This window comes from Petromyzon marinus, chromosome 54 (genome assembly GCF_048934315.1).
Source record: "Petromyzon marinus isolate PM22_M1 ecotype Great Lakes invasive population chromosome 54, UKy_Petmar_22M1.pri1.0, whole genome shotgun sequence".
Taxonomy (NCBI): Eukaryota; Metazoa; Chordata; class Hyperoartia; order Petromyzontiformes; family Petromyzontidae; genus Petromyzon; species Petromyzon marinus.
This window is the reverse complement of record NC_133720.1, coordinates 10,310,771-10,338,247: the sequence shown is the minus strand read 5'-3', so window position 1 is coordinate 10,338,247 and position 27,477 is coordinate 10,310,771. Positions and strand designations below refer to the sequence as shown.

At 53.0% G+C, this 27,477-nt stretch overlaps 1 protein-coding gene across 4 annotated transcripts in view; it reads left to right on the top strand.

The window, feature by feature from the left end:
- LOC116954218 (endonuclease/exonuclease/phosphatase family domain-containing protein 1-like) overlaps positions 1-26,584 on the top strand; it is a 44,008-nt gene extending 17,424 nt beyond the window's left edge. The window contains exons 1-10 of one of the 4 annotated variants that reach the window (XM_032974765.2): positions 414-703; positions 3,947-4,077; positions 5,846-6,038; positions 9,636-10,144; positions 10,757-10,808; positions 11,527-11,640; positions 11,888-12,037; positions 13,116-13,254; positions 13,473-13,652; positions 14,691-26,584. In XM_032974765.2, coding sequence (XP_032830656.2) covers positions 5,853-6,038; positions 9,636-10,144; positions 10,757-10,808; positions 11,527-11,640; positions 11,888-12,037; positions 13,116-13,254; positions 13,473-13,652; positions 14,691-14,821 — 1,461 coding nt within the window. In that variant the 5' untranslated portion in view covers positions 414-703; positions 3,947-4,077; positions 5,846-5,852 and the 3' untranslated portion in view covers positions 14,822-26,584. The other 3 variants (XM_032974764.2, XM_076052173.1, XM_076052174.1) reach the window with 3 other exon arrangements.
- The last annotated feature ends 893 nt before the right edge of the window (positions 26,585-27,477 follow it).

Here is a 27,477-nt window from a genome sequence, read left to right as displayed (position 1 = left end):
TTTGTTGAGCTATCATTTGTGGCCAGGTCGCTCCTGAAAAATAGCTATATAGCTAGGTGGGTTTTACCTGGTAATATAAAAAAGTTGTTTAGTTTAATTCGTACTTTTTAAAGTGATTTGTTTACCTTCCCTATACTTTGCACTCCTATCGTGTGTTTTTGTTGTTGTAACCTTCTTGACCCCCCGGCGCCCCCTTCTTGGACATCTGTCGAAAGAGAGCTTTCATAGCTCATCAATTCCTCCCACAGTAGAAATACAGATTCCGACTCTGATCTGATTCTGATCGTAGAGGATGGCCATCGTTGACTCCCACCACCCACCCACGCGCGCGCTCTGTACGGACGCGGGCGTGAGGGGGGCTGCGTGCGTGGGGTGTCGGTGGTTGTCGCGGTGATGATGGCGGCTGCGGCGGCGGCGGCGGCGCGCGCCCACGTTTGGTATGTCGAGGGGGTGCCGTTGTGTACCCTGTCTGGGTTTGGCCGGGCCGAGCGCTGGCGCTGATGGCAGCGTGCGCAGAACCTAACCTCACGCCGCCGCAATGACCCTACATGGCGCGGCCGCCGCGCATTTTTTAGAGCCGCTCTCTCCGCACGTGTTTTTCATTAAAAGCCAGCGGGCGTCGCTATGTACGTCTGAGCGGCCTCCTCCTTCTTGACGTACGGCCGATGTAGGTGCAGCGCAACGACTACTGTCTCGCATTCAGGTTGGTCAAAGCCCAGATAACTGTGTCAGGAGCAGCGGAGTGCATCGCCGTGATGTCTGCCTTCGTATTTGTGGATCGGGGGGGGGGGGGGAGGTTGCGTCTTTGCATGTTGTACTACAGTCTGTTCTGGATGACTCGTAGTCGCGCACTGCTGGAGTTTTTTTTCTTCCATTTGTGCATCAGGTATCCACATCTACCGCCACGGTTTGTTGCAGTGGATGAGATTTGGGAGGGGATCCGTGGGCTTCGTGGAAGGTCAAACCCACAAGGGGGCCGAGAACGGTGGTGTAGTGGTTCCTACCGCTGCGCTGTGTAATTTTATCAATGCAAATTATGTCTCCGAAAGTCTGGCGACCAAGGTGAAGGCGCAAGAGCACATAAGGCCCCACTGAGCTGTGTACAGTAGCTCTCTTTCAGAAGCGACCTGGCCACAAATGATAGCTCAACGAAAGGGGGCTTATCACGTGGACATTTATAGCAGCCAAATACCTGTGTCGATTCTGAACGTGGAGGGAAAAACCACAGCCCCTGGAGAATATTCCACGCGACCTCAGGGAGAGAGACGTGCAAACTCCAAATATACAGCAGGCGTCAGGGTCGGGATCTAACCCATAACCTCCTGTATACCAGGCGAGGTAGTTAACATCTCGGCACCGTCGTGCCCATGGTTGTGGGACACTCTCAGGGCAGATCTTTGTGTCTACTGTGGAGCAGTTGCGGGATCTGGCGGAGGGTACAAAGCGTTGCGGAGGTGCGGCGGTATTGAATGTAAAGTTTAAGCTTATATCTCTCCATGCTTCTTTGCGCAGTTTTCAGGTTTTTGTTCAGTTTGCGTCTTATCACATGTGGTTAAACGCCGTTGTTGTTTACCAAGTCCTATTAAACATGGTACTGTAGGTGGATTAGCGGGAGAGCGAGTGGCTCGTAATTGTCAGGTAGCGAGTTGAACTTCTGCTTGGTGTTTGACTCAGCCCAGTATCATCATCATCATCCCTCCGGAGTTGACACAATGACTACCGCTTCGTGGGGAAATTGCCAACAGTGGTTTTCCAGTGGATGGACTCGCCTCCGTCACACGAACGTGGAATATCCACAACTGTCTCGCGGCTGTGAACGGGATGCGAGTGCCTCCTTGGCGCTCCTTCGAGCAGGAAATCACGGTGACCTCGCTCCACAAAATGGAGGCATCGCAGGCATTGGGGGTTTTTCGCCGATGGTGCGGTATCGAGGAGAGCGTGATCAGCCTTAGCAAAAGGTGGGCTAGAGGGGCCCCCAGAGTTGCCGAACAAATCTCTTACCTACAGTGCATAGGCAACTTTAAACCCCTCCCCACCCTCCACGAGATAGAACGGAGCAGCCTTGTGATCACCGAGCGTCACTGTCAGCAGCGAAATAATGATCTTGCTGGGACCACGCGGCCGCAGTGCATATACTCCGAGTAAAATAAACGGCGACGTCCTTTGCAAAAGTTGCAAGCAGCTGCGGAAAATAAACAAACAGAGTTCGTCGTCATCGCGTGTTTGCCGTGGACATATTTGGAAGCGGTGCACGCACGCACGGTGATGGATGCATAAAAACGTCTTTTTTATTTTTAAACAAAAATAACATTCCCACCCCTCCACGGGCCCACAAGGCTTTCATTGAGCAGCGCTTACCACGCTATTGGCCTCATTGTAAAAATGTTCAACTGTCATTATTATTATTATCACGTGGATATTTTCGGTCCAATAAAGGCAACAAATTGTACCTGTACGGAGCAATGAATGGCCGCCTGCCTGCCTGCCCAAATACAGAGCAGTCTGTTGGTGTTAGTTGATGTGTTCATGTGCCCTATACAATAACAGCTGGAACGAACAGAGGAGTTGCAGTGGTTTTAAAAATGGTAGTCAAAAGTGTCTCTCTCGAGCACTGGGCGGGGGGGGGGGGCGCTTTGTCTCAGCTGGTGGCCCCAAACCAGAGGTGCAAATTGCATTTTTGACTACGATCCAAAACAGTCTCCTCTTGCCTTTCAACAAAGCGGTAGTCAAATTTTTATTTAAGCGGTAGTCCTCTTGGCAACCCCTGAAAGGTGATGGGCTGGCTTTGTGACATTTCAAGTGGGGACATTTGCGATCGTGAGCCGAACGCTCCTCATCTCAAAAGAGCCACCCAGCCGGATTTAAAGTGCTCGGCGCCCGAGTCGACTAGAGCGCGAGTCGACTCGTCGGCGAGAGGAGGGCCCGCATTGAACACGGCCCCCACGTGATGTCAAGGCCACGTATGACGTTAGCAAACCCACGGGATATCGAGCCCTCGTCTCATTCGTTGGCATATGTTTTACTCATCGGGGATTGATTTGTGGGTTTTTAGAAGGTAGGTTTACGTGTGCTTGTACGTATTATTATCATGAAATGTTGAACACCGTTTGCATGCGCAGTGCAGAGCTGTTGATTTCTAGAGTGCCTCCAATTTATATGTGTGTGTATATTAAACTTCTTTCACACCATACGTAGCCAACTGTGCTAATTGGAGGTACGGGGGAAGGACAACTACACTAAACACAAAACGCAGTTCTCAAGAAATGCGTTTTCAATCTAGATTTAAAAGAGCGTATCTCCAGTGGCTTCCTATATCGGAAGGAAGAGCGTTCCAGGCGGCCGCAGAAGCGCGCGATGCGGTGACGGTCCTTGTTTCCATGGCCAGACATTTTAACACGTAGGCTTTAACACGTAGAATGCCCCCATTGCTGTAATGTTCGAATTTGGCAAAACCACGTGCCAAATTAGAAAATGCCCCTTCCCCCCCCCCCAAATGACTCAATTTAGACTACAACACAGCAAGCGTTACCGCCGACTGGCGGACTAATGCCCCGCATTTTCTCTCATCGTGGCCGCTTGAGTTCTCACCTGGTTAAACAAAATAAGCAACTTGACTATCCCGGTACGCCGGTCTATTGCTAATGGCATTTGACTCGCTTAAGCCTCGGGCACCGAGCCCAGGGACAGGGCTGGGGCTGTTGTCTGCTGGGAGTAGGGTGGAGAGAGAGCAGTGGGAAATCCGGTCGGGGTCGAGCACAACTCTGGTGGCAGTCGGTCAGAGATGGTCCCACGGGAGGACGTCTTGTGGGGCCCTGAGCGGGAACCGGGCAGGGATGTGGTCACGTGGTGAGCCTGCGGCGATAGTGGTGGGAGTTGTCTTGGGAGTCACGCTAACACGGCCGCCGCGTGTCTGCCCATTGCCTTTCATGGCCACGCTCGTCGGCAGGGGGCCGTCCCGCGCTCGCTCTCGGATGCCACCGGCGCCGGGCTCGCGGCACCAGGGCCGGGTGTCACTGGCGGAGAGGAGACCGGAGTAGGGAGCGGAGCCGGTGGCGGCGCGCACCTCGCTCGCAGCAGGTACCGCTACCCCCCTTCCTCCAAACCCGCCTCCCCCCACCCCCACGCCCACCCCCCCTGCTCCCCGCCCATCCCCTTAGTCCAGCGGTTCCCAACCCCTCTGGACCCGCGGACCACTGTGAACCCTCATATCATTTTCACGGACCTGCGCCCAACACGCAATGTTCACAATTGAAACGACTCGTGAGTAACCGATGCCAGCCATCGGGCGTATTCGGTCAAAAGCCAGCCGTGTTGATGACTCGTGAATACGATGTAAAATAGCCGTGCAAACGGGTGGCGGTTGTGCAACGGGCGGCTGCACAGAGCGCTTGGAGTGCATCATTCTTCAATCCCACCCCCCACCCACCCCGTGCTACAGCCGCCGTCGCCTTTCTCCGACGTCTCTCTCTCTCGAGAGTGTCTGAAGAGTCGAGGACCGAGCGCTCCCTTCTGAGCCGTCGGCTGGAGGACGCTGGAGGACGCTGGTCTCCGCGTTGCCATTTGGCATCGTCGTGCCTGCTGGCGCTGTGTGTTGTGAGGAGGTCAGAGGTGGCCGTGTGGCTCAGAGGGTTGAGAGTTCTACATCAGAGCGCTGAGATGCCACAGTTGAATTTGGGTTTTATCCACCCAGGTTAAAGCTTCGTTCTCCAAATCAGAATACCGGAGGAATCCGATGAGCTGTGGAACTCTCCTTGACAGATGTCTCAATTGTTACAAGATGGTGGTCTCAGCCTGGTCACCAATAGCTGCACAATAAACCCCATTTCGCTTCTGTTGGCTGACTCCAGCTCTGAATTAAGTGGTTTTGAAGGCAGTCATGAAAACTAGATCCTGACAAGCTACCTTGGTGTAACCCTCTTAAGCTTCAGGTATTATCACCGCACCTTAAGAATGCAAATGGTGTCAAGGTTGCTGATGCCCTTCAATATCTACGCCTGATTTTGCGAACATTTACAAACAATTCCACCCCTCTTCACAACCCAGGCAGGGCGAGCCCTCCAGTTGGGAACGGCTGCGCCGGGGCTGCCTGCTCCACATTAGCCAGTGCCGTGCGTCGGGTTGCTAAAGCGAAACTGCGAATGTTCAAATAAGGCGTAGAACGTTTTGAACATTTCCTATGCCAGTGTTTAAATTTAGGTGGCTGGATAGCAGAGTGTCCTTTGGTGCTTTGCCAACGCATTGGGGTTCACTTTTAGCCACCTACCCTCCCCCCCGCCTCCCTGGGTGTTACTGTCGCCGAAACTGATAAATAGATACATTTGATACGTGCAGCAAATCGTGCGTGTGAGAAACCAATCTTGTACTATTTTTCCAAATGACATGCGCACGCTATCTTGTCGTCGGAGAGGAGAAAAGACGATAAGAACACAACGGAGGAACGGCCGCAAAAAATTATTGTGTTTTAAATCCGTTCTTCATCCCGTTACGCACGTACGTGTGTGTGTGTGTGTTTTTGTGTTTTGGTGTATGTGTGGGGAGCGGTGGTGTAGCGGTTAGCGTGCTGCACTACGAACCCGGCGACCAGAGTTCGATTGCCGCTCACGGCCAACACCGGTGACAGATATCTGAACCAGTCCTGGGCCTCCCCTAGGTCGACTCAGCCTCAAATGAGTACTTGGTGCGGTGCGTAAACATCGCCACTCGGGGACAGGCAGCCGGGCGTGATGCTGAACACCAACCCACCCCCTCGCGCGCGTGCCAGCCGTCATCGGTGCAACTCTGTATCAGCACTTGGCCCAACAGTCTGTCTAAGCCTATTTACGGGGGAACTTTGTCTTTTGTTTAGCGGCGCGATGGGGGGCCCGCTGAGCTGCCACCGCGGTGGCCCCGGGAGGGAGTACGGAGGACTCCCGTACGGCGTGGACCGCATCAACATCAACACGGCCACGGAGGAGCAGCTGATGACGCTGCCGGGCGTGTCGCGCGCCATCGCGCACAGCATCGTCGAGTACCGGCAGCAGATATCCGGCTTCCGCAAGGTGCCCCCCCCCCGCCCTGACTCGCCCTACAACAACAACAACAAGAGCTGCCATTCGCCACTGTGTGGCCGGTGATGTCACCACAGTGCTTGCGACAGGCGAGGTGCACGATTAGGCCATTGCGTGAAGTGAGGAAGAAATCGCTGCTGATAGGTTAAGGGACAGACCCAGAGGTGTTATGGGTTTGACTGAGTGAGTTGACTGACAGATGATCCACCCACACGCCATAACAACCACACAACACTCTGCTGCTTTTCGTTCTGTATTTTTGTATTTGCATGTCCCAGCAGCCTATGACGAAATCTCAACTGAACGATTTGACCAGGTCAGGCCCTCTGAGTTAGTTGTAGCTCTTTTTCAGCGGCTACCTAGCAGCAAATGATAGCTCAACGAAGCGGCTTATCATCATGTGGAAATGTATAGCAGCCAAATACTCTAAACGCACGTTGATTTTAAATGTGGTGGGGAAAAACCAGAGGACCTGAAGAAAAAGCCACTCGACCATGGAGAGAACATGCAATATACAGTCGTCAGGGTCAGGATTGAACCCATGACCTCCTGTATACCAAGCGAGGTAATTAACGTCTTGCCTCCGTGGTGCCCAAACTCATCTGGAATGTCCCCCGATCCTGTGAGACCTCCGAAGCTATAAGCGGGTTTTGATTCTGGACAGTGTTTGTTTGGGGGGGGGGTGGGGCACCACCGTGCACAAAATGTTTTTGGTTTTGGGTGCGTGCGTTCTACATTGTCAGCTCTGCTCAGGCGCGCACACGACAACCGAAAGCTCACGCTCGTCAATAGCACTTCCCGAGAGAGGAAATCGTTTGTAATCGGTGATGTTTGTATGTAGGTATGTTGCTGCACTTCTTTTCGCATCGTACGCAGACCATCGTGCTATTCGGAGGTGCAGGGGAAGGACAGCAAACTAAACATAAAGAGTTTTATATAGAAATGAGTTTTTGCAATGTAGATGATTTAAAAGTGCAAAGCTCCAGTGGCGGCTTCCTAATGTAGGAAGGAGGAGCGTTCCAGACGGCGACAGAAGCACATCTGAAAATCGCACGATGCGGTGATTTTCTCTGTTAGATGGCCGGCCAAAAGCCGTTGCTGCGACGATAACTGCAGTTCACGTGGTGGTTTATATTCTTTGACGAGATCACTGAGGTTGTGGGCGATGGCCTTTGCTATGCTGAGTAAAGGGCCATTGCCCCAAATGTCTCCTCTTGTGTATATTCTCCTTTGGGGGGGGGGGGGGGGCAGCATTAATGACGGACGTGTCTTGACGAGCCAACCCCCGACCCAGGATTCTGACTCGACGATCTTCCGATTGCGAGTCGGCCTCTCGTGTTTGTCGCGCGTCCCTCCACTGCCGTCGCTCCGTCTCCACTTGGACCGTGCCTCTCGCCTGCCCGCCTGTCCGTCGCTGTGGCCCACCTTCTCCGTTGTGTGGAAATGGTCGTTCGCGGCCCAGCTCTTGATCGAGAATGGATTATGGTGATTGTTTGCCTGGGGGTTTTTGAGAAAGATATAAACGTGATAGACAAAGACAAAAGTCCCCCGTTATCGCCTTAATAGACTGTTGGGGAAAGTGTTGTCAGCACCGATGAAGTCCGACACGGCGCATGAAGGGGTGGGTGGGCCAGCACCACATCCGGTCGCCTTTGTCTTCCTTGTGGCCATGTTTGCACACTGCACCAGGTACTCATTTGAGGCTGAGTCGACCTTGGAGAGGCCCAGGACCGGTTCAGATAATCGTCACTGGCGTTGGCCGTGCGTGGGAATCGAACTCGGGCCGCCGGGTTCATAGCGCAGTGCGCTAATCACTAAACTAAACGTGATGGATGCGCGCACACACACACACATCACCTATTTCAAGGATATTCTTCAATCGTTACGCCTTACCTTCGCCTCAGCTTTGTTTGAATTCACTTAAAGCCTGAAGCCCGTTATTGATTGGCGTCCGGGAGTGAGGTGAGTGTGTGTGTTCGCTGCCGAGCAATTGGCCGCTAATGTGCACGGCGTCGTGCCGCGGCTTGCCCCCCCCACCCCCGCTTCCGTCGCTGCCTCGCCGATGCGGCAAGAGAGGAGAGGAAAACTGCCGACACGGCCGGATGAGGTCATTGGCCTAGCTGGGTGAATTGGCGCCTCGCTGTCGTGGTTACACACACATACACCACCGTCGTGGCCGGTTTTTTTCTTTTTACCCCCCCCCCCCAACATTTTTTGTAACTTTGCCCAGCTTGAGAAAGGCGTGAAATCTGTGGTGTAGCCCCACAACGTTTAATCGAGCCCTTGTTTCACGGAGCGCTCAGCGGTTTTGGGACGTTGGACATCGGTGGGATTTGTGGTTTTGGACACCTACTGGACATCCGTGTCTTAAAGAGCTTTAAAGCTCATCGGATTCCTCCAGTATAAATAAATGTTCCGATTTAGATTTTGTGGCCTGTGCTCATCAACCGCGATGTGAAACATGGAGAACACACGCCGGACACGAGCACCGATCCTAATTATGTGAAAAGCATCCGTTGCCCCAGGTATAAAATCATCAATCATCATGGGACCTCCTTTGCCAGTACCAAAATATGATGTTAAGATGTTAAGACACCAAACTGAAACCTTTTGCAAGGAATCATGTCTGAATTAACCACAATGCTTGTGGTCAGAATGCAAACAAAAAACATAACTCTGAAAATATCTGCATTGTCCTTGAAACTGATTGGTCCACACCATAGGCAGCTTTCTTTTGAGCCTCGTCTCAAACGGTGTTAGACCAGAGGATGCCAAAAGGCGTTTAAAATTATTCGTCGCAAAATTACGTGTGACGTGTCTTGAACACCCTCTTGCCAACGCTAGGGGTGCTGCACTCTCCTTTGCGCCCTACTGTAAGGTTATGTGCTAGGTTAATGTTTAATTTTCATGCTCAGAGCTGGAAATGTGCATCATTTAGTGAAATCAAATGTGATATTATGGGGTTATTTTTGTATAGACGCGCTGCCGGCGGATCTTTAAGACGCCTCCCTCCCTCCAGCGAAATCTTTGTTTAATAGCTCATCAGATTAATCCAGTCTTAAATAAAGATTATAATTCTGAATATAGTATGATATCATACGATGATAAATTATGATGTCATCAGTACGATATCATCAGTATGATATTATAGTATGATAAAGTATGACATAGAGTGATATAATAGTATGATAGGGTATCGCTTGCATTTGCACGGGAGGGTGGGTAGAGAGGGGAGGCGTGACGTCGGCGTGACGTCGGCTTGACGCTGTGGGGGGGGGGGAGGGGGGGTGCGCATGCACGCACCAGCCAGGCTTGACAATCCAGAATTTAAATGAGCGTAGTGAGTGTACGGCCTCAGATTTGAACCCAGAATCCACAACAGTTTGTGAATGGCCCAAAGTCTTGTTGCTATGAGAACCGCGCCAAGCCGGACTGCGTCGTGCCCCCACGAACTTCATAGCCTCCCCCCTCCATGTCCTGCACCGCTCCCCTTCCCTCCAGACGTCCTACTCAGTGGGGGCCTAAGCGTTCCTCCCCAAACGGGACCGCCAGCTTCACTCGGCCTTCGTTTGTCTCCCCGTGCCCCAGGTGGAAGACCTCGCGCTGGTCAGCGGCATCGGCGCCGCCAAACTCCAGCACATCCAGCCCGAGATCTGCGTGGGGCCCCTGGGCCCCGACGCGGCCGAGCACACGGCGGCGACGGCGGCGGCGGCGACAACGTCCGCCCCGGGGGCCCAAACGCGGGCCCCGCCCGACGGCGGCGCCGTCCCGAACGAGAGCAACGGCAAGCCCGATGGTGCGCGCAGCAACGGGCCCCGGCCGGCGTCTCTCTACGCCAACGTGCCGCAGGGCCCCAACGGAGTCGCGGACGGGGCGGCGGGCGCGGCGGCGGGGGTGGCGGCGGCGGCGGCGGCGGGGGCGGCGACCGGGTCGGGCCGGGTGGGGCGGCCTCCGTCGCCGTGCCTGCCCGGCGCGGACGGAGCGGAGGGCCGACCCTCGGTGCGGCTGGGCACGTGGGACCTCACGAGGTGCACGGCGGAGAAGGCGGAGAACCCCGGGGTCAGGGAGGTGATCGGCATGACGCTGCTGGAGAACGGGTGGGTGCTGCCCCCTCCCCCCCACACTCTACCCCCCCCCCCCTCACCGCGTGTATCTGTCAACTCGCGACATCCGAACGCCTTGGCATGACGGTTTTGAATCCACCGTGTGAGTGTTCGCAGCCTCTTGTGTCCGTTATCAACTGGGGAAGGCGCCCGCAGTAGTGCGTGGCGAAAGCCCAAGACGAGATATGCTCCAAACACAGCTCGGATATTCAGGGTTTAATATCAGAATAAACAATTAACCATCGGTTTTGCACCCTGAATAGCGTGGTCAAGCAAGCCCCATGAGCTACACAAGCATGGCCGAGGCCTTCATCCAGCAGTGGGCTGACGAAGGGGATGTTACGGGTTTTAAAAAACTATATTTTCGACGCAATGGGTTGGCACTTTCAATTGTTACACAACATGAACCTGGATCTGATGGTCACTTCCATGGCTTTTGGAAGTGATCGTTGAATCTAACAATGATTATCTAAAAAGTGATAACAAAAAAATCTGGAAAATGAATTTAATTGTGGGGATTGACTGCCTGACAACAAGGAATCTTGAACATACGATAGCCATGGTGTCATTCACCGCACAAATCAATATTCCTTTCCCCATCTTTAGGATCAAACTCTTGGCTGTTCAGGATGTCATGGACAGAGCATCCTTGGAAAAGGTAAGGCTGGTGCGGCAGATTCCGTTCACTCCCAGTGCTCGCCAAAGCGTGATAAATGGGCATTCCACAGGGTAAGTTCAGATCCCAGTTCATCCAACCCATCTTCTCTTCGGGGTCAGTAAAATGAGGACCATTTGCGAGTAAGTCCGCGGTGCTTAGGGATACGCTGGCTCTGCTACAGGAATATAATTAACACCACTGGATCAGAGCCATCCCATTATTCCCCAGCGGAGATGAGCGCCCTTCCATAGTTCGTGTGAGCAGGGGAGATGCAAGGCAGGGGGGTGCGCCGCCACGGGTTTAAGAAAACGCGAGGTTACGGTTTGTGGTTACGCGAGGCCCCCGCAGCTTGGCAAGGCTAAGAACAGGACTGGTGTGTGAATGCGCACACACACACATGTGCGTGATGTGTGTGTGTGTGGGGGGAGCAGTAGTGCAACAGTTAGTGTGCTGCCCTATGAACTCCGGCGACTCGGGTTCGATTCCTGCTCACGGCCAACACCGGTGACGATTATCTGAATCGGTCCTGGGCTTCCCCTAATTCGACTCGGCCTCAAACTAATACCTGGTGCGATGTGTAAACATCGCTACTGATAGCCACCCACCCCCCAGTGTGCTGTGCCGGCCTTCATTGGTGCGCGCTGACAGCACTTACCCCAACAGTCGGTTAAGGATTTGTATTTGATGTGTGTGTGTGTGTGTGCGACTATCCACACAGATCTGCATGGAGATGAATGAGCCCATCACGCCGCAAGTGAGCGGCTGGGAGCCCCTTCTCCGCGGTTCGTGGCGGGGCGTGCTGTCCGAGCCTCCGCAAAAACTCCCCGGACAGGTATGAGTACACCCACAAAGGCAAAGATCCCCCGCTTAGCTTTTTACTGGTCGTTGGGGCAAGCGACATCCGCGAAGACCCTGGTAAGGCCAGCACGGTGCACGAGTGAGTGCCACGTTTGGCTGCCTTTGTCTCTCCGGTACTGTTTATAGGCTATACGGGGGGGGGAGTCTTTGTCTTTTTCTTTTGATTGTGGCGGCGATGGTGGCGATGGTGGCGGTGATGGTGGCTCTTGCCCCCTTCCCAGGATGGGATCGGTTGTGAGCAGGGTCGCCTGGGCTTCCTGTGGGACACGGACACGGGCATCGAGCTGCTCGCAGCCTCCTCGCTGCACCTCCGGCACCGTGACGCGCTCGGGCACGACGCCCACATCTCCCCTTTCCTGGGCCACTTCACGGTAACCGTGCGTCGTGCGGCTCTGCCGTGGGCCAGGGCGTGCGTTCCCTGTAGCCGTAACAAAGAGCACGAGCAAGAGGGTCTGCTTCGGCTCCAAGCCAGCTGGTGGGCCGGTCCGTTGAGGGAGCCACTGTGCAATCCGGTGGCTCGACTCCACAGAGAGCAATGTGAGCGTGCGTACATGAATGCGCACGCGCGCACGCGCGCTTTGCATGTCCGCTTACGCCCAGGTACACGCTCTCTTAACATGCTAAGCATGTTGTATTTATGTACGTTGAACTTCTTTCGCACAGCACGTAGCCACCCGTGCCAATTTAGGTGCGGAGGAACGACAGCAAACTAAACACGAAAAAATATATATAGAAGCCGTACCGGTACATACACAGCGTATTGAAATATAAATGTGTTTCATTACCATTCTTGGGCAAAAACATTGAGGATGCTTGTATTGTGGCTAAGCGGCGTGGTCATTTTCAGGCAGGTTCTGCGTTGGGATATTTGGCCCAATTTCATTCGCGAGATCTCAAGTAACTGGAGAAAATTCACGCAGGCATACAAGCGGTGGGCAACTCAAACCTCTGCACAGATGGATTGAAGAATCCATCGCTGTCCTGCCGTCTGGCCGACTCGCAGCGGTTGCGGTGTTTACTTCACTGGTGTGCGCCCAGCAAAGCCTCGCCGAGTCTCAGAACCCTTCAACAGGAGGGCCCTGCTGAGGTTTTTGCAGTAGAGGAGAGAGGCAGGGTGGCTAGGAGATGTTAACTACCGCGCCTGGTATACAGGACGCCTGCTGTATATTTGGAGTTCGCGTGTCTCTCTCTCCCCGTGGTCACGTGGATTTTTCCTCCGAGTCCTCCCGTTTCCCCCCTCCCTCACGTTTAGAATCAACGTGCGTTGAGAGTATTTGGCTGCTGCGATAAATTTCCACGCGATAAGCCACTTTGTTGATAACCAGGGCGCTTCTGAAAAGGAGCCATATCATAGCTCAGTGTGGGGCCTTCTTACCTGGTAAAATAAAAATGCTGAATTTTCGAGCGGTGCCGCTGCTGGTGTGTGAACGCGTTTGGCGTTGCGCGCAGGCCGGCGGGTTTGAGTTCATCCTGCTCAACGTGCACACGCGTCGAGCGGCCACGGCGGACGCGGCCCCCGCCGAGGACCCGTCGGTGCGGCGCGCCCTCGTGGAGCAGTGCCTCAGGGCGCTGGACGAGCACATCAAAGGTGAGGCTCATCGGGAGTGCGAGGTTTACTCGCTGGCTTGGTAAGCGTAGTGTTGCCAGCGCCTACGAGAGGCTGGATTCAATGTTCGGGGTTGATCACCACTCACGGCGCTCGCAATGCGGGTGGGAGCAGTGGCGCGGAGACACTTTCCTTTGCCGAGTGCGCCGTCCAAGCGCGTGTGCGCCTTTGTCCTCCTACGCTCGCGTTGTGTCGTCAAGAGGAGCGCGCGGTGCTGCTGATGGGCGGCTTCTCCTGCTCCCCCGAGGACGCGGCGTTCGACGCTCTGCGCGACGCCGGCTTCCGCCACTGCCTCCCGCCCGGCGAGGCCACGGAGCTCGGCGCGGGAGGCTGCGTCGACAACATCTGGATCAACCCGGCGATCCAGCGCATCTTCACCGGTGCGCGCAAACACCCGCGGCACGGTGTGGCCTGGCCATTTGTACGCGTGAACTCGGCCGCCCGCGTTCCATTCACGCTCACGGCAAATTGCAGTGACGATTAATTTAAACTGGCCCTGGGCCTCCCCTCGGTTGATTTGGCCTCAAATGAGTACCTGGTGTGGTGTGTAAACATCACCACCGGGGAGACAAAGGCAGCCAGGCATGGTGTTGCTGTGCCATCCTTCATAAGTGCTTGCTAACAATACTTGCCCCAACAGTCTCTTAAGGCTGTGCGGGGGATTTTTGTTCTTTGTGTCTGCCAGTCATTTCAGCGAGTCAACCCATTGCACCTGGCTCTGTCCCGTGACCTCTTGCCAGCGAGCCTTCGACACTTCACGTGGCCTCAGTGCACATAACCTGGCACAAGGTGCCATGGAGACGTCCCCCGCCACTTATTGGCGAATGGCAGCTGTTGTTGTGTGTCTGTGTGTGTATTTTCGGCGCTGTGTTTGTGTGTCTGGCTTTGTGTTATTTTAAGTTTATTTACCCAGGGGCGACGATTGCTATGTGTGTTTTGATTTTGTTAATTTTTCGAATTAAGCAAAATTGGACTGTGACGTGGGGACACAGTGGCCCACTCTTCTTAGAACATGGCGCGTATGGTATCATTAATACACGTGCAGCATTAACCAGGGTGGCCCGCAACAAATGTTTAACCTGCTCACAGCCGGGCCACGTGACCGGCCTTGTCGTCGGCTTGTGTGCGTCTCTGTAGCCTCGCGTGCCTTTTATGCGCGCACGCAGGCACGTGTACCCGCGTCCGTGTCTCTGCGTGCATGCCCGTGTATACCCGTGCGTGCGTGTCTCTACGTGCGTGCCCATGTGTTTTCCTGCGAGTATGTGTCTCTGCGTGGGTGCCCGTGGATTTACCCGCACATCCGTGTATCTGCGTGCGTGCCCGCGTGTTTACCCGCACGTGCGTGTCTCTCCGTGTGTGTCCGTGTGTTTATCCACTGTCTCTGCGTGCGTGCGTGCGTGCGTGCGTGCCCGTGCCAGGCCGTGCGTGCGCCGTGCGCGAGGGCCTCTGCAGCAGCTGGATCCCCGACGGTTGGGAGTGGGGGGGGGCGGCATCACGACACTGCCCCGTCTGGGCCGAGTTCATGGCCGATGTGGACACGAGCGCGTGACCCCTGGCCGTCCGGAGTGACCCCTGGCCATCCCGCGCGATCTCTGGCCGTCCAGCACGACCCCTGGCCATCTCGCACGATCCCTGGCCGTCCGGAGTGACCCCTGGCCGTCCGGCGTGACCCCTGGCCGTCCAGCACGACCCCTGGCCCTCCAGCACGACCCCTGCCCATCCGGCGCTACCCCTAGCCATTCCACGTGACCCCCAACCCCCGCCATCTCCCGCCCCGCACTGCCCTCCACAGAGAAACGCACGCGACAACCTCATAACCCAAGCGCCGCGCTGGATTGTGCTCAGCTCCACGTGAGGCCGAGCTGTGTTGCCTTCCCTTCGCGACGTTGCGTCCGTCTGACTTGGGGCAGGCCAAGAATCCACTGACCGCCGTGAGGCACGTTGGGTTTAAACCCGGGATGACTTGGGCTCAGTTTGTCCTCGGCACGCTGAGCCTACGTCTAGGCGTGCTCCGTGCGTGTAGTTTGGCTGGGCTAGGCTCTTGTTGGCCAATTTCAGCTGTATTTGGCCGTAACAAGGCTCACAAGGACGTGCTTTAAGGTGCCTTAGTTTGGCTGTTTCTGTACAGGAAAATCGTGCGACTTACATAGGGTGGGGTGGGGAAGGCTTAACTTTCTCACATACCTCCTACAATACAGATTAAGAAACACTATGTTTAACTAGCAATCATATTTATTTTATTTTTATGCTTTTTAGTTCAAAATCATCGGCGTGCCAGGTTACGTGAGCATACACATTCCCCTCTTGGTGCAGACAGTTTCAAATCAACAATGTTGCAGTTTTGTGATAAAGTTTTCTTAGAGATTTCATCCACCGTTCAAATGTGGGTGCGTTCTCAAATGGGGGTACATTCTTAAATGGGGTGCTTTATCAAATGGAGAGCATTATCAAATGGGGGTGCGTTATCAAATGGGAGTGCATTCTCAAATGGGGTGCTCTCAAATGGGGCGCATTATCAAATCGGGGTGCATTATCAAATGGGGTGCATTTTTAAAGGGGGAGCTCTCAAATGGGGTGCGTTCTCAATTGGGGTGCGTTCTTAAATGAATAGCATTCTCAATTGGGGTGCGTTATATACTTTGTAACACGATTTTTGTCCCTGGGTAGTAAGTGTTATTTTCTTACTGCTTATGCCTCAAGTATAGACAATGGCTATTATTCCCCACAAACTTTGCTTTTGCGACCAGCACTTTGTGTGAATGAATGACACAAATGCTCACGCTTGCTCATTGAAAATAGGTAAATAAATTAAAAAAAACATCACTGTCCTGGTCACAAAAGCAAAGTTTGTGGGGAATAACAGCCATCTTCTGTACCTTTGAGGCATAAGCAATTGGGAAATAGCATTTACTACCCAGGAACACACAGTGGGGTGCATTCTCAAATGGGGGGGGGGGGGGGGGGTGCGTTATGACCACGGCACCACCAGTCTCGGCGTCACCGCCGCCACGTCAAACACGCGGCCGCTTCCTCGATTTGCAGAAACCAAACAAAGCTTGTGCGCCCCATACCGTTTGGTCGTCTCGTTTAACGGGCTCCTGTGTGTCGGCAAAACTTTTATATTTCCAGGCGAGATTTCCAATTTTTGTTACGACCCATGTGTTTGTAAGCCATTTTATACCCACCCATAGTTTTGAAAAGCTATTTTTTAATTCAGCGTTCTTCGAAATGCCACTACTTAACCTCACCCCCCCCCCCCCCCTCGAATGTTCTAAATAGTTAAGCTTTTACCTTGTTTACCAGTAAACTGATGTGCTTCGCAGTGCTGCTCAGCTAAGACGCGTAACTAAGCTAAGCCTCCTGGCGCACACACGCGGAAGCGTTCACAGGGACACGCTACTCGCCGAAGCCTTCACGGTAACATATTCAGACGTCTCCCGACGATGTATTTTCTACCGCTCAACCAAACTGCGCCGGGGGCCTGTGCCGAGCTGGGCCCGGGGGCGGCTCGGGAGGCACCAGCTCGTCTTTTTTTCCACCGCGGAATCCGGGCTGAGCCGAACCGAGCCGCCGACGTCTCGTGCGGTGAACGAGTTGAGGCACGTTTACGTGACACTAGGTTTGACTTGTCCGCTGCCCCTGGCCCTGCTTGCCCCCCCCCCCCCGAGCCACGTTTAGATAACTTGTGAGACCGGAGGATCTCACGGTTTGGTTCAGGCTCGGCACAGCAAACAGCCAGTGGAGATCCCCCACCCCGTTACCGCGAGAGGGCCCAGCACTGGCTTGGATGTGACCATGTGGGAAAGGGGAGCTATGCTTAACCTCGGGTCGTGTAACAACGGGGCTCACCCCCCCCCCCCCCCTGTGCTCCCGTGTCTGGCAACAGGGCTACCGGAGGTGCATGTTTAGGGGCGTGGCCCGACAGGCTGTCAACTCTACCGCAGTCCTGGCCACATTAAGCTCCCCTTGTCGTCGCTCCCACAATTCTCCCGGCCTCCCTTCAATTATCGGAGTGAATCATCGCTCTGGAAGTATACATTATTATTATTGCTGTTGTCAGCCTGAATCGGCGAGTGTTTGCCCCCGTGGTGCCAATAGAAATCCGCGCGCGCTCCGAGTGCGTTGCTCCGGGTTGTTGGGGCCGAGTGTTGAGCAATCCTTATTCGAAGCTCTCGCCACGCGGCGCTGCAGGGCCACCTTCAGGAGTTGAACGAATCGATTGAAGATGCGTCCCAACACGCAGCCCAACCCTGAAAAACCACACGCGGGTCGCACCCGCGGCTGCCGGGGCCTGGGGTGTGCCTGCGCTGTACCGATGAGTCCTAATGAGGACGAAACTGGTCTCCGGTTACCGTATGCAAACGGGGCACCGCGGTGGCGAGATGTGAACTACCTCGCCTGGTATACAGGAGGTCGTGGGTTCGATCCTGACTCTTGACGATGCCCCTATATTTGGAGTTTGCGCGTCTCTCCCCGTGGCCGCGTGGATTTTTCTCCGGGCTCCTCCGGGTTTTTCCTTTCCCCCCTCCAAATTCAAAATCAACTTGGGCGATCATTTGCAGCGGCCAGGCCGCTTCTGAAAACAAACTGCGTTGTGCTGTACCAGACTCGAGCCACCGAGCGTGAGGATGGAGCGCGTGTGACACGGCAGTGACGTCGACGGGCTACACGCAGCCAGCACGGCCGCAACACCTAAACGGCGCGGAATGCTTTCATCATTTTTTTATAAGGGGTCGTCCGTAAATGACGTCACGCACTTAGTGAGGGGGGGGTCAGACATTTATGACGATGTGTGACGAGGGGGGGGGGCGGGGTTTGAGAAATGTGACGTCACATCAAAATGCGCAACTTTAAATAAATATAGACAACACGTTCTGCTTTATTAAGTAGACTTTTTAATGAATGTTTTCTCCTACAACATCAGAGTGCAGCGTCACATTAAATACGCACTACAATGACAATAGTTTAAAGCGATTTGAAGCATGTTTTATATATTTTTTTTGGGGGGGGGGGGCACAGCTTTGTGACGTCGTATTTGAGAGGGGGTCTGACTTTTTGTGACGCCGTGTGACTAGGGAGGGGGTCAAATCGTCTAAAATCGCGTGACGTCATTTATGGACGGCCCCTAACCAAATTGCCATTGTTGCACACTACGTGTCTGTCGTAAGGAGTGTGGTGGTACACCTGGTGATATTTTTACACCTTTGAGGGTCGTTTTAGTTTCTTTTTTTACTTCTATGTTGAAATAAGTTAAAGTGATATGTTAAACTTGCCCGTGTTTTTTTGTTCCTCGCCTGTTTCATGCCTTCGAAGAGTTAATTTTCTGCGGCGAGAAAAACGGAGGTTTGTGTCGAAGATCACGAGTGGCCAATCGTAGCAGACCCTTCTTATCATGTGGCTTTTTCTTCACAATCACACTACAAAGCAAGTATCGTTTGCAGCGGCCTTTATCAATCCACTGCTGGACGAGGGCCTCCGTACGCTGTGTGGGTCGTGGGGTGTTGTTTGACCATACTTCACGCTGGTCGGTGCGGGTTGATGAAGGACCCCCCCCCCCCTCGTATCGACGCCATCCCTCAGCCTTGTGACTTGTCCCGTCGATGTCCATCACGTGAGCGGAACTCCCAATATCTGGTGGTTGTCTTCATGAAGAGCATCGCACAAAGACGGTCGCTGCATCGCACGCTTCCGGATGCGCTTCCCCGGCCGTCTGAAACGCTCTCCCGATAATAGGAAGCTACTGAGGCTATGCACTTTTAAATCATCTGGATTGGAAATACTTTTCTTTAGAACTGCTTTTTGTGTTTAGTTTGTCCCGTCCCCCGCACTTCTGACTAGCGCGGTTGTCAACGTACGGTGCGAAAGAAGTTGAACATACATCGCAATGTGTGATTTCCACCACTTTTATGTGGCTGGGTGACCGAGTATACAACCTGCTCGACGATGAGCCAGTGTGCACGAAGTCCACCGTTTGCTTCCTGCCTCAGATGCCCCTAATTTCCGTAGTCTCGTTGGCAAAGCATAACGGAAAAGCCAGAAAAAATGGAAATATAAACAAGCCCCCACGGCACGATTTGTAAGAGAGTGAACCCTCCATTGTGCGGCGGTGCCAGTGGGCCAATTCACCAGCCTGCAAAAATTCAACTCGATTCGCAAACAAAAAAATCGCAAGTAAAACACAATAACTGCACCCCCGGTAGAGTGAACACCGCCCCCCCCTCCTCCTCTCAAGAACCCAGAGTACAGTGGGAACATCTAAAGGAGGGAGAAACAGCATGTAGCGTGTCACAGGCCAGACGTAGCACAGCCTTGTAATCGGGGAACAGGCGGTGCTGTGCGTGTTTTTTTCCCGTCTTTCATTCTGTTTTGCCGGGTGTCCATCGTTCCGATCAGTGTGCCACAGCAGGCGGTAGCCCTGACGATGTCAGTGACATGCCAGTGACATGCCATTGACATGCCAGTGACATGCCACTCAGCGCGACCCCCGTTGACCGCCGATTTGTTATTTGTGCTCGTTTGTCCTGGATAAATTTATTTAGTTTTTTTTTAACAAAATGAAGAAAAGCAAAATGTCTATAAGGCGCTTACGAGCAGCAGCAGCAGCGGATGCCGAGGAAACATAGCCCACCCCCTTCATGACTCAACTCTTTGGTTCTTTCGGTGAAGTCACATAGTTAGAAATAAAATGAAACAAATCACGACGTTTCGATCGCAACACAAGCGGTCGTCCACGGGCAAAGGGTATACAACAGGATAGTCAAGCTTCAAATGAAGATTGCCCCCTTCATTCTCTCAGCCTATGAGAGCGACGTATGGCTCTGAGCCAACCAGTCCTCTGCCTCCCGCAATTCGATTATCACGATTTGTCGTCACGATTACATAAACAAAAACGTATTTTGACTGAAAGCTTTCGTGACTGCAGGAATTGATATTCTTTGGGTCTTTCGGTAAAGTCACGTAGATAGGGTTTTCCAGTGTTAGCCGGGCGAGAACTCACGAGATCAGGATATAGTCTCAGTCTCCACCTAAAAGAAACCTCGCCACAGAAATGTAGACTGGCGCGGGCATCGCTGAGATCACGGAGGCCCTGAAGCCGCCTCCTAGAGAATGGCCCGGATTGGGAGTGCAGCAGTTCCTCCAATCTCGTCTCCCACCGCTGCCTTGTAGCAGGAGTACACTGGAATGCACTCGTGAGTACAGTGCGTAATACTTACCGATGTCACAATACATTCTTGTGAAAGAACGTTTACCATCTGCGTTGTTGTTAGCGCTGTTACCGATACCCCACCGAAGCTCTCATATATTGGTCGTACGAATGGAATAATGCTGTCGGGGAACGCATCCCCCATATGGACACTGGGGTACAGTGATCCCTCTAAGCGCTGATTCGATTAGCGCTTGCTTCCCCAGGAATGGCGCGTTTTGAGAAACGGTGTGCCGAGGTCTGCCTGACTATACCAAGCTCATCCTCTAAAGCGAAGCCTCCCTGCTGTCGCTTGTCCTCCTTTCGTTATTTCACCATTTGGGTCCCGATGCCACAACTGCTCGCGAACTAAATCGTACGCCACTGCACTTGTTTTGATCAATAATCTTAAACCCTTTCCCGTTTCGAGACGTCTGCAAGTTGCAGGGCGGGTGTCCCGTTCACCGCTCAATCTCGGAACGCGCAAGTGGCGTGGCGATCATTTTATTGAGAGAGGCGTAGTAGCGCCGCTGTTTTTAAAGACATTGTTACCGCAGAGAACTGTAGCAATAGGACCGCACTCTACGACAGCTTGCGCCAAACTGCCAGATGCTCCCCCCCCCTCCCGCATGGCCTTGTTATTTAACTTTAGTTTTCTTCCTATTCCAATAATGTACGCATACGTCATCGGAACGGAATCAGAAAGAAATCTGATGACATACCCTTTCCCATTGCGATGACGTACATGTTCGTCATCGCAATGGGAAAGGGTTAACCCAAGCCCAGTGTTGTTCCCTCCTTGGTTACGTTCTCCAATCGTTTTATGATGGGTTTTTTCCCCCGTCCTCATTGGTCTTTATAATGACCGTTCATATTTATGCCTCTTTCTACTACAATTTAGTTTTTGGAGTGCGTCTAATGCCACTGTGAATAGCATTGGGGAGAGTGTGTGAAGCTGATTGTGCGATTCATGATCAGGTTTCGTGGATGAGATCGCAGTAAATGTAAATGTGTCGTACACCCACCTCCGCCCGACAGCCAATCGAAAGGTTTGTCACGTCAACAAAACGTACCAATTAGTTACTACTTCAGCGGTACTGGTTCTGTGTTGGAGAGCAAACCCACGACATTTACAATTTGAGTTAACGACATCTCGCTCACGATCACAACAACCGGCATCTTCAGGCGGTTGCTGGGAATACATTAACGCCCTCTAACCCCCTAACAAATGAGCATACAAAATAATGGTCGCAAAAAGCCTACGCAGCTGCTTGCATAGCTCCGCTTCTGTTTTTTTTCTAGTTCTCGTGTAGCTCTTCCGTCTTTGTAAATTATTGATCATTTCTATTTTCGTATTCTTTAGGCGTTTCGTTGTGACGGCTTTAGTGACCGCTTTCATCGCGACTGAATCAAATGCCTTTTCATAGCCCTGCAGAGCAGGGTCCAATGGTATTTAACATTCGTTTTATTTTTTCTGAATGAATGCATGAAATGATTGAAGCATCATTCCATAATTGAGCTTGTTTCCATTCCTGTGTTAGTAAATGTCTCGTAATTTTGTTCAAAGAATTCATACGTAGGACCAATTGGACTCTCTCTCATTGAACTATGCCACCCATCGCATAGAGAAGGAATACTCTTTAACCCTTTGCCGTTCCAAGACGTCTGCAAGTTGAAGGGTGGGTGTCCCGTTCATCTCTGAATCTCGGAATGCGCAAGCGGTTCAGCGTGAATTGTATTTAGAGAGGCGTAGTGCTGTTGTTTTTAAAGAGATATTACCGCAAAGAACTGTCGCGACACGACTGCACTCTATGATAGCTGGCACTAAACTGTGCCACACGCCCTCCTGCATTGCCGTGAGAGCCTCAGTACCGATGAAGTTATTTTATTTGTTCTTCCTATGTACTCATACGTGATCAGAACAGAATCAGAAGTTAAACTGATGACGTACACGTACGTACACGTATGTCATCGGAACGGGAAAGGGTTAATATGCTGGCGCTGGCTTACGTCTCTCTATATCGGCTCAAGCCTCCCGTAAATCACGTGGCTTCTGTGTGGCCACCCCCACTCTGAATCCCTCCTCTCTCCCTGCCTCAGCTCCTCCGTGGAGCTCCTCACTTCTGCCCGTGCCTTCTCTCTCCATCTATTTCCTCCCCTCATCATCCCCAACGTCTTCGCCAGGGCATTCCTTCTCTAACCATGCTCCCCTCCCTGCGCGGCGCTCCGTATTTATTCCTGCTGCTGTTCGTCTTGAGCCGTGCCGTCTTTTGTCCGCCTGCGGGGCTTTCCTTCCCTGCAAACCTTTCGCCCTCTCGCACACTGCGTCCCATCTGCCATCTTACGCAATTTGCCAGCAATCGGAACCTTTATTTATACTGGAGGAATCCGTTGAGCTCTAAAGCTCTCTGTCGCTGTAGTCCAGTAGGGGCGGGTCGGAAAGTCACAAGAACAAACAGAACGTAAACACGATAGGAGTGCAAAGGAATGAGAAACGATAAGCAAATCACTAGAACCATACATATATACACCTACGTTTATTTGAGCAGATAAAGCCCACTTGGCTGTAAGCATATTTTTCATAAGCAACCCTGGACACAACAAATGATACCTCGACGAGGTGTGGCTCATCGCGTGGAAATGTGCGGCGGCATTTTTACGTCCTCGCCTCTGCGCACCCTTCCCGCGCCGTTTTAAAGTTTCAAGTTTTTCAAGTTTCATTGATTAGGTATAGAGCCCTGTGAGCCACGCGGCTCCAGAGTCGGGTGCAACCGCAACAAAACAAAACTAAATGTGAACAGAGAAACATCTTAAAGCGACGACGCGCAACAGAAACATCCTGGGATAAACCAGCAAAATCTTCCACAAAAAAACAAACAACCCACCGTATTACAAAGCTGTGTGCAAAAATCCCAGCGTGATGCAAGTCAAACAATAACAACCATAAGACTATTTAGATTCAGGTTATCAGGCCAACTCCGCACTTCCGCAAGAAACATGGCTTGACCACGTGTTTTCGAAATCACCAAAATAAAGCTATAAAATACAATGTAACAACAGTAATGTCACCGACGAGTCGTTTCCACCGCAGCCGATTTCACCCTGGGCCCGGACGCGACGAGATGTTGCCCACGCAACGAGGTGTTACCCGGACACGACGAGGATGTTACCCGGACGCGACGAGGTGTTGGCCATCGTCACCGTAACGCGGCGCTGCTCGGCGTGCTGCACGTCGCTTTTGTAGAACGTGGCGCAAGCGAGCGCGGCTTGTAACGTGGCTGCGTGCGTGCCAAGGGGAACCAGACCCACGTTGTGTCAACAGTTACTTATGAAAGCGCGGTCTACTTTCGACGAGTAGTACGATATTTAACATTGATTAAAACAAAACAATTTTGAATGAAAGGAATGATTGAAATCTAAAATTATTTTTTTTGTTCAGAGTAACTATTTCTTTTTTTCCTAAAGATCATATATCACGTTGATGTAACCCCAGACGTAACAGCCCGCTGCAGTATAATGCCTCGACTCTAGGCTATGTGTTGTGGCCTCTGTGTGTGCATTGCCTCTGTCTCATTCGTGGAAAGCTACCGGCACCATAATTTTCACGATTTTAAAAACTGAAAGTGATTGTAAACATTGAAAGAGCTTTTATTTATTTAAATATATTACGGTGCATGCTACATCATTCTAATCTACGCAATGGAATGTAATCTCGCCGTGGTGTGATGGTTAGCGCACTGGACTTGGGGTTCATTCTTCCTCTGCGTGCCAGTTGTAAGGATTGGCAAATGTGTGAAATCCACCACCCCCACCCCCCACCTCTATCTCCCCAGCAGTGTGGGCACGAGTGTGGTGGGGTAAAATGTGGTTCCACCTCTTCCAAGACGATTAGCACGGCTGGCTACGCACGACGTGAAAGGAGTTCAACGTCGTGGAAGAGTCGGCCAAGTGACCTTCTATAGGGCGGGGGGGGGGGGGGTCAGGGGGGTCTCCACTGGATCGCGCGTGCCAGTGGAGGCGGCCGTTTCTACCAGCAGTGGAGTGAGAAGGAAATTGCAGGGTCCTGCACCATTACCCCCTTTTGAAACGGTGAACGAGGGCAACGCGGCGCTGTTGCGGTCCTCCAGTCGCGCCTACACGGGACTGCGGTCGCGTTTCGTGAAAGCGCAGGGGTGGAAGTTAAACCCGGGGTGGTTGGTTGTGGGGGGGGGGGTCCTTTAGCATGTCCCAGCCAAAACACGCGCGCGCCTCAACCATGTAACCAAAAACGTGTCGTATGCAAAACACCGTGATGCTAATGCTCTCGTGTTTTCTTTTTGTAACCGTGCCCAGCGTACAGAGAGGCGCGCACCGCTCACTGCGGCGGCAATGCGACGCGGAGCGTTCAGCTCTGCACTCTGTCCGCTGCAGTGCCACGCGGCGCGGGTGGTTGCGTGGAGCCGCAGCGTGCAGGTTGTGTGCGCGTGGGGACCCGCGGTGCTGAGATGAGCCCCTCCTCCCCCCCCCTCCTCCATACGTGTGCTCCCGGGGGGCATAGGACAGCAGTGATATCAAATGCCTGTGCTGTGCCGATGAGTCCTAATGAGAACGAAACCCCGGTCGCCGATGCTGGGACGGCCGCATCGCAAACGGGGCGAAGCGGTGGCGAGATGTTAACTACCTCGCCTGGTATGCGGGAGGTCGTTGGGTTCGATCCCGACTTTGACGCCTGTATACTTGGAGTTCGCGTGCCCCCTCCGCTGTGGCCGCGTGGATTTTTCTCCGGGTCCACGCTCAGAAGCGACGCGCCTTTACGAGTATTTGGCTGCTGTGAATGTTTGCCCCACGACGATGAGCCACTTCGGCGAGCTGTCATTTGTGCGTGGCCATGCTCGCTTCTGGAAGCAAACCTCCAGCCATGTCGCCGTGGACATGCAATGCACAGCAGGGTGGGGGAGCGCAGTGCCTTCCTGAGTCTAGTGAGCAGCGCCTCTGTGTTGTTGGACGTGTTCGTTTGTAATGACGCCTCGCCTCACTGCCACGTCCCTTCCGTGCGCTCTAATCATCACTCGCCATCTGATTTTTGAGGCCTTCGCCTCCGTTTTCATGCGGATTATCATAATGGTATCACAAAAGACATTGGGGCAAGTGCTGTTAGCAAGTAGCACGATCTATAAAGGTCGGCAGGGCACACGAGGAGGTGGATGGCTAGCATCACGCCCGGCCGCCTTTGTCTCCCCAGTGGCGACGTTTACACACCTCACTAGGTTCCTCATTTGAGGCCGAGCCGATCGAGGGGAGGCCCAGGACTAGTTAAGATGACCGTCACCAGTTTTGGCCGTGAGCGGGAATCAAACTTCGGGTTTCTGCTGGCTTCGAAGCGCAGCGCGCTAACCGCTGCGCCGCCGCTCCCCACCTGCGTCACCACCAACGCTGGCAATGAGCCTTCCGTAAAGCAAAATGTAGCGCTCCGAGCCTCTCCGAGCACATCGGGCGAGATGCCGCGTTTGAATCCCCCTGGAACTGCATTGGTCACCGGTGGCTACGCAACGCCCGGTAACCACAGCGCTGGACAGCGAGGGTCGGTGGGTCTAGGGGCGCAACTATGGGGGGTGAGGGTGGGTAGGTGGCAGCGTCGCATAGAGGGGCCCAGTCGGACACGGGGGGCGGGGGGGGTGGCGAATCAACAGATAAATAAGTAAAACATGTAAAATAATAAGTTCAAAAAAATATTACAACAATTAAGCATAAATGCCAAAAAACAACGTTACAAGTGAAAAAAAAATTACATTTCCAAAAAATACACGCAGCGTAAAATGTGGTCATGCTACTGTTGGTGGTGTTTGTTCCTGAAAATTGCCAGGCTTGTTTGCTAACTGACATGCGCGTGAAAGCAAGTCAAGTCACCTTTATTAATCACATACCCATGCATACATGAGGTACGTGGCAGTGAGATTATTTGTTCCCGTGTCCCTCTCTCAGCTTGTGCAATTTAACAACAATGTAAACAGAAACAACAATATTTTTAAATATTTTAAAAATGTATTCAAAACGAAGTACAATTGCTGTGCAGATTATAAAAGTGACATGTGCATCGCAGAAATCGGATCCCCTGCGGGTGAGCTTTATAAATTATCTTGTTATGCAAAATGTTCTTGTTTGGTTAATGCCTAGTGCAGTTGGTGGTTGGGGGGGGGGGTGTGAATGGGGGTAGGGGTGGAGCAAAATCTGGGTTGGTGGGGCTTGGGCAAATATTGCACGGGGCACTGCTCAGCTCGGCATCCAGACGGCCTGGGGATAGAAGAGCTGTCCCCCCTGAGGCGTTTGGTGGTAGCCGCAATGCTGATGTGGCCGGGCTTCCTCTTGGATTGTTTCCTGATGAATAGGCCATGGCCCGGCTGGCTGGAATTTGGCGATGATCTCCTGGTCCTTCGCGATGCACCTCTTGGTGTGTAGGTCTCTCAGGGTGGGCAGCACGCCGCCTGTGACCCGCTGGGCGGACCACGTCACCCTCTGAAGCCTCTGCAGGTCCCGTTCGGTGCAGTTACCGTTGCAGGCGGTGATGCAGCCAGTCACGATTGCTCTCAGTGGTGCACCTATACAAGTTCCCGAGAAGAGGTGCGGGCATGCCACATTTCCTCAGCCTTGTGAGGTTTTAAAGGCGCTGCTGGGACTTCTTCACCGGTGTATCCACGTGACGGGGCCGTTTCAGGTCCTCTGAAATGTGAACTCCGAGGAACCTGAAGCTGTTGCCCCGCTCCACTGAGGCCCCGTTGATGGTTAGTGGCGGGTTGCTTACCCCTCTTCCTGAAGTCCAGAATCAGCTCCTTACTTTTGCCGACATTGAGCTCAAGGTTGTTCCCCAGACACCGCGTCGAGAGTGCCGTCACCTCATCCACGGAAAGCGTGGTGTCGTTGTTGGTGAGCAGGCTCACGGCTGCCGTGTCGTCGGCGAGTTTGATGACGGCGTTGGAGCTGTACCTGGCTGCACAGTCGATAGAGTAGATGGAGTACAGGAGGGGGCGAAGCACACATCCTTGGCT